Source organism: Triticum dicoccoides, chromosome 7B, assembly GCF_002162155.2.
Source record: "Triticum dicoccoides isolate Atlit2015 ecotype Zavitan chromosome 7B, WEW_v2.0, whole genome shotgun sequence".
Classification (NCBI taxonomy): domain Eukaryota; kingdom Viridiplantae; phylum Streptophyta; class Magnoliopsida; order Poales; family Poaceae; genus Triticum; species Triticum dicoccoides.
Genome location: NC_041393.1, coordinates 144,213,764 through 144,220,819, shown reverse-complemented (window position 1 = coordinate 144,220,819; position 7,056 = coordinate 144,213,764). Strand labels below are relative to the sequence as shown.

Below are 7,056 nucleotides of genomic sequence, written 5' to 3'. Positions count from 1 at the left end.
GGCATGTCAATCCTCTAATTTTCCTATTCCTCCATTTTTCCTTTCCTATGAATCAAAGAAGGCCTTAACCTCTACATCCCGTATCTAATAAGATGGATATGTATGAGAATATTAAATATACTATTAACGTGATTAATATTGAACTCTTAAAGTTAATGTGGCCCCGTTGCAACGCACGGGCGTTCTTCTAGTAGATAGTAGAGATAGAGATATAATATAAGTAGAGATACTATACTACAGTACAAGAAAAAAAAACTCGAGTCACGAATCACGATCCACAACCCGGCCCCTCCACCCCAACCCCCGGCATGGAAGCCGACCGCGTTTTCGCCGGAGCCATCCGGAAAATCCAGTCGCGCCGAAGCCAAATCGACCGCCGACGGACCCGTCTTGATCAAGAGCGCCAGCGTCTCTTGGATAAGCAATCGGAGCTCCGCGGCCGTACCGAAAAGGGTGTAGCCATAGGAGCCTCGGGCAATCTTGAAGCTCGACGTATCAAGAGCGAACTCCAAGATCTCGAGAAAAAGTACACCCGTCTCAACCACGAGGAGGCAGATCTCCGCAGGGAAGAGCGCGACATCGACCTCCACCTCGGCGCTTGTCCCGCCGGCCATACACCGTCCTCTTCGCGTGAAACTAGGTAATGACTCCCAATATTGTTGATGCAGGTACCCTAATTCGGTCACCTACACCAAATATTTTACAATATTTTGTTTGTAAGAGTACTAAGATAAGGGAGGGGGAGAGACGCGGGTGCGGTGGTGTCGGGAGGAGGTTGCCACTATTTTTGCACATGCACTCAACAATGTTCTGTCTTCAAATCTAACTTAAAATTTCCAACCTTTGCAGGTCAACTGGATCTGCAACTCATGTGCGGCAGAGTGTTTTGTATTCGGTCCGAAGGGGACCTCGAGGCAGAAAAGGACGACCGTGAGTGTCCTCATTGTTTGTCACTACTCATATTTGATTCTTAATCTTTGATGCTATATCAATTAGGAGTTCACACTGTATCACTATTGCTTGCACTCCCTTTTTCATAGAAGAAATAGAATGTCTACAAGTCTGAATTGTTATTTTCAGTATCATCGACTAATGATCTGCTGTACAAGTTCTGATCAGGGTGGAGGAGCATACCGGTGAGGTGAGCAGCAGTGAGCTTGAACATACAAGTACAGACGTGTCACAGTTCGATGCCCTGCCGCTGAATACCACATCTCCTACACTTAAATCAGCTGATAGGTATTATCATTTTTTGTTCTTCCTTGAATGTGTGTGTGATGTGTGTGCCTCTGAGGGGTTGTTTTGATAGGAGGGATTTACAAAACCGGATCTTTATAAAATCGGAAAATGATCTAACTGAAGAAATCCTTGTTTGGCTCCTCTAGTCAGCCTGCGTATATAGCAATATTGGTTCCTGGAAAGCGAGGATTTTGCGTTTGGGAGTTACTTGTTTTTCCACAAAAAGATTGACATATACTCGGATCTCAACTAATTTTCATCTCCCCGCTTTTCTCAACAACCTTGTTGCTTCGTTTGCTCCTCAACAATACGAGTGCTCAAAGCATCACCATAGATGGATGCATACAGCTTTCTCTCCTTGTGTCATTTCTCCTCCTCAAGAAACAGAAACTCCGGCTAGGTATGTCTGCTCTCTGTTTGCAGCTTGTATGGTTGGAGTCGAGGGGCGGCACGCCTGCAGGTTGTGCTCCAGGAGCAGCGCTCGCCGGGACTAGCCTGTGTGGGGCCGATGAAGGGCGGTAGTTGCGGCTACATAGACGTTGGCGGGAAGCGTCCGCGCACGTCAATTCTTCAACTCCATAATTTCATCCACAAAGAAACAAGTAGTGATGGTGATGGTGGAGTGGCGGGGACGTTGAAGCCGAGCTTAACCTGCCTCTGGTTCGGGGTCCACCCGACGGACGAGCCAACGAGGAGCTGATGGTGCACTACCTCTGCGCAGAGGCCGTCCCCATTACCGAAGTCAATTTTGTCACCGATGATGTGCTCGAGCAGGTTGCAGCTCCTGCTTATGCTTCACTTGGTACCGCAGAACCATCGCACCACCGAGACGACGGGAAGAGGTTGACTAGGCAGAAGCCTAGCATCAGGTTGGTGACTTGTTCGACCCCACGGAGGTACTCATGCCATGCAAACTTGCCGCCAAATGACCCCCGCGTCACAGAGATTGTTGGTCAGTGCAGCCATCTTCTCGCTCAGATTGATGGTAACACCCGCAGCCGTGGCTGTGATGACGGAGCGGAGAGAGGAACAAGAATAGCTGAATCCTATCCAAATAGGGAACATGACATAACTGGTACACTTTCCTAACCCAGACGTAATTTCGGATAAACATCAAAGTCCAAGAAAATAATATAAAACCAGTTGTGCTAAAATTCGGCTAAAAACCAGTTTCCTGTGAACCCGTCGCTAATATTTTCTACGCTAAGTGATCGGTATATTTTACCCCCCGCCCACAAACCCAGGTATGCATGCTGACCGTGTTCTCGGCAGTGTCATCCAGAAAATCCAGTTGCGTGTCTGCCTAATCGAGCGCCGCCGGATCTGTCCATCTCAATCAAGAGAGATGGTTTCTCTTGGACGAGCAGTCGGAGCTCCACCGCCGTAGCGAAAAGGCCGTAGCCACAAGAGCCCTCGGTGACCTTGAAGCTCGGTGTAACCAGAGGCGACTCCAAAATCTTGAGAAAAAGTACACCCATCTCAACCACACGGAGACAGATCTCCGGCTCTCTGCTGCCACGAGTGTGGCACCGACATCCAGCTCAGCGCTTGTCCCGCTGGCCTTACACCGTCCTCTTTACGTGAAACTAGCTAATGACTCCCAATGTTGTCGATGCAACTACCCTAATCTTGGTGACCTAAACCAAATATTTTACAATTTTTTTTGTAGGGGTAGTCAGATAGGGGAGGGGGAGAGAGGCGGGTGGGCTGTAGAGGAGATTGCCTCTATTTTTGCACAGGCACTAAACAAGGTTCTGTCTTCAAATCTAACTTAATTTTCCAACCTTTGCAGGCCAACTGGATCTAAAACTCATGTGCGACAGAGTGTTCTGTATTCAGTCCGAAGGGGACCTCGAGGCAGAAAAGGACGACTGTGAGTGCTATTATTGTTTGTCACTAGTCATTTATGATTCTTAATCATTGAAGCTATATCAATTGAGAGTTCAGAGTTCACACTGTATCGCTAGGGCTTTGCACTCCCTTTTTCATAGAAGAAATAGAATGTCTACAAGTCTGAATTGTTATTTTCAGTGTCATTGACTAGTGATCTGTTGTACATGTTCTGATAAGGGTGGATGAGCATACCCATGAGGTGAGCAGCAGTGAGCTTGAACATACAAGTACAGACCTGTCTCAGTTCGACGCCCTGCCGCTGATTAGCCCACCTCCTACACTTCAATCAGCTGATAGGTATATCATTTTTTGTTCTTCTTCAAGACTTTGTTCGTTGAAATAATAGGTACTACTTGTTATGACCCAGTCGTCTGAAATAATGTTTACTTGTCATGACCCATATGATAAAGTCCGTAAGAGAAGTGAGAGAGGGAAGGGGGAGGTTGACACTATTTTTTGGGTAGGCAAAGAGTTCCCTGTATTCTGTCCAAGGGGTCCTCGAGGCAGACCAGCAAGATAGTAACTGTTTATTTCTATTTTTCACTTCTTTTTTGATTGTTTTGCCATATGGCCATATCTGCTAGAAGTTCAAACTATATTCGCTTTTGTTTGCTCTTCCTTTCTCATGCAAGAAACAGAATGCCTACAAGTTATCATTTCTGATATCTTCATCATAAGAGTCATTGACCTATCTATGGTCTGTTGTGCATGTTCTGATCAGGGTTGAGGAACATTCTACCAAGGCGAGAAGCTGTGAGCCTGGCGGTACAAGTGCGGACCTGTCAAAGTTGAGGGCATTTCGCTGAATGTCACACCTCCTGCATATGAATCAACTGATGGGTATATTTACTATTTAGTTTTTGATTTTTTGAAGGGGATTTTTGTTGAAATGCGGGTGCATGTTATGAATTATCACAGCATTTTGCATGTTTTCTACACAAATCTTAATGTGCACCGGAAGTTTTGTAACATAGCTTGCATTTGTTGAAATCTCTGTGAGATTTATGCTATGGTTGGCAAAAGGAATCAAGGCTAAAGTTCGTGTAGATTAGCTCGAGCTGAATGAATAACCTACCACCTATGACTCCCATTCTCAAACAGCATTTCATATCATCAACCCTCAAGTGGATACGAGTGTGGACAAAGCACAACAGTAATTTGATGGTCCATCTAGAGGGCAATAATTGTTTCAACACAACTACTAATCGAAAGAACCAGTTCTTATTGTTTCCATTCCAGAAGAATGGAATTCACTGACTGAGTTTAAATTTCCATGATTAGGGTTGTGGTGCATGCCAGCAACATAGACAGCAGTGCGCTTGATTCTACAAATGCGAAGCAACCAGCTGTTCAGGAAGCATTATCCTTGAAGTAAGCACTTGTTAAGCATGATTGGTATGATATGTATGATCCTTTTTTGTTAATTAGATTTTTTTCCTAGGACATCTATGCCTCTGATTCCATCAGTCCATCGCTGATCATTTGAGTACAACTTAAATTAAGCTAGTTAAATGCCCGTGCGTTGCTACGGGCGAATGCTTGTAAATAAATCAAACGGATGATTAAGTGAACAATACTTGATTCAGACACATACTTCACATCGGAGATTTATCTTACATCAATCAAATTTCAGCAACTTGATCAAACGATAAATAAGCAATTATTTGATATCAAAGATATAATTTCTTCTTCACCTGAAGGTCTACAGGAAGAGGAACCATAGTCTCCTCTATCGTTTTCTTTACCAGATTGATTACATCCAACGTTCCTATAAAACAAATCAATTGCATCCAATGTTCCTTGAAAAATGAATATGCATGAGAAAAACAAGGTGATTTTACAAATTTATTAGTTACTCATGGCTTTTCCTCTTCGCCGCCAGACTACTCCACCGGACACTGAGCTTCACAATCATCCTCAATGAGTTTGCCATTTTCCTCGACAACGATTGTGTGGAGCTTCCGGAGTGCGGACTTTTAAAAAGATAGTGAACGTGAGTCATGAGCATTGACGAAAGGGAGCAGTTACAATACGATCATGCCCTAGCCTTGTGGCGCAACTTCGCTTTCTTCCCATGCAACCTCCCTTGGTGTCTACATCCTTTCTCTCATCTCCGTCACCTCCCTCCTTCCTCATCATCCCTTCTTTCTCCTTCCCTCGTCGCATGTCCACCACTCCCAAAATTGTGAGATTGAGCATCCAGCAATAAGCAATTGCAGATTTTTCTTGCAACAAAATTGCAGTCAAAAAGTCCCCATAGCATCACGCTCCAAGACAACAAGAAATAATTTTGTGTTATCTTGATACTCCCTCCGTCCGGAAATACTTGTCATCAAAATGAACAAAAGGGGATGTATCTAGACGTATTTTAGTTCTAGATACATCCCCTTTTATCCATTTTGATGACAAGTATTTTCGGACGGAGGGAGTATATGCTAGCACCCAACCACGAAATTTATACAAAACTAAAAATAATGGGCAAGCTAATAAAATAGTCTTAGCAGAGAATGTTTTATACAAAATAACACCAACTTAAATTACCTTTATCATGGTGATGATAGAGCTAAGACACCGAGAGGCAAAATTAATGTTATGTTCAGTAAGTTTGCTCATGACAGAGAGGCAATATTAACTCGGATATTCAATGGCAGGAACAGCAGCAAGTAGTTGCCTCGTAGTATACAAGTAAAAAGGGACAAATGACAAACCTTTCCAAACTCTGAAGTTGAGATGTACTCAGATAACTCTCTTATTTTAACTCTCTTATTTTCAGTGAATAAATTATAATTCTTGCTGTTTACAGCGATGGATGATGGGATTAACCTATCAATAGAAATATATAGGCGCCAGTCATTAGTGCTTAAAAAAAAAGAACACACAATAGCTCACTCATATATTTTTTGAACCTGTCATGTTCTGGAGATATAAATAATATATAAGTGTTCCCAGCATACAGACTAATCAAACATTTTCTCATCAAAATAAAGAGCATTCATGCATTAGGAGTCGGTACATCTGAAAGAAAACAGGGGCAAAGTACACTAGTCATCTTATCTTTTTTTTTTTAATCTAACAACCTACATCATCTTATCTTATCTTTCTCAACCTATTTTCAAATATGAAATTGCTTACCTCACATTTCATTACACGTTAGATAATTACTACCTCTGTACCAAAATACTTGTACCATCAAAGTACACTTGTAATCTTGTACCATCGTGACAACACTACTGATCTACACCAGAAGAAGCAGATCAACCAAAAACACCACACCGACTGTGGGAGGGGGGCTAAGGAGACCCATCTCATGAAACCAATCAGAGGTGGCCATTGGTGTCACTAAAACTGCTCTCAGTCACAGCTTTCCCAGAACAGGCAAGTTTTGCTTGTTAGACCAAATAAACTGCATCACTGCAAAATTCGTATGCGTACCCTTGTGCCACTACAACAACAGTGGACTCGGATTGACGAAACACGAGGCTTTAATCACAGGTGCACCAGCGAATGATTAACCATGGTAGGTCTGAGATTTAATTAGGCCATGCCGTATGCGGTGCCGGGGATCTCCGGCGTGATGAGTGTGCTGTAGATGTGCGCCATCCTCCGCCACTTGAAGTTGCTGCCGCCCGTCGACTGCGCCCGGGACACGTGCTTCGCCTACAGGTGCAGCCGCCCTGCTCCCGGGGCTTCATCGCCAGCATCGCGCAGGGCCGCCCGGTGCCCCGGCCAGTTGCCGCGGCCAGTGCCAGCATCGCGTCGATGTACGTGTCCCACAGCCTTGCGAGCAGGTGACAGCAGCACACAGCCTGCCACATCAGACAACGCTGCATGGTGCCTGCTGGCGTCGTCCGCGTCCTGCTCCAGGCCCTGCCGCCGAGGCGGGCCACCCTGACCTGCTGACCTGAGGTTACACCGCTACTGCTA

The 7,056-nt window shown here is 44.6% G+C and overlaps 1 protein-coding gene across 4 annotated transcripts in view; it reads left to right on the top strand.

Moving 5' to 3' along the window:
* Nucleotides 1-263: 263 nt before the first annotated feature.
* The window catches only part of LOC119337737, a 9,613-nt gene continuing 2,820 nt past the window's right edge, over nucleotides 264-7,056 (top strand). For 2 of the 4 annotated variants that reach the window (XM_037609904.1, XM_037609906.1), the window contains exons 1-7: nucleotides 264-640; nucleotides 850-930; nucleotides 1,120-1,239; nucleotides 3,032-3,112; nucleotides 3,310-3,429; nucleotides 3,854-3,972; nucleotides 4,414-4,503. In XM_037609904.1, coding sequence (XP_037465801.1) covers nucleotides 309-640; nucleotides 850-930; nucleotides 1,120-1,239; nucleotides 3,032-3,112; nucleotides 3,310-3,429; nucleotides 3,854-3,938 — 819 coding nt within the window. In that variant the 5' untranslated portion in view covers nucleotides 264-308 and the 3' untranslated portion in view covers nucleotides 3,939-3,972; nucleotides 4,414-4,503. Of the gene's footprint in view, nucleotides 641-849; nucleotides 931-1,119; nucleotides 1,240-3,031; nucleotides 3,113-3,309; nucleotides 3,430-3,853; nucleotides 3,973-4,413; nucleotides 4,528-6,376; nucleotides 6,616-7,056 lie in introns of those variants that run through there. The other 2 variants (XM_037609907.1, XM_037609905.1) reach the window with 2 other exon arrangements.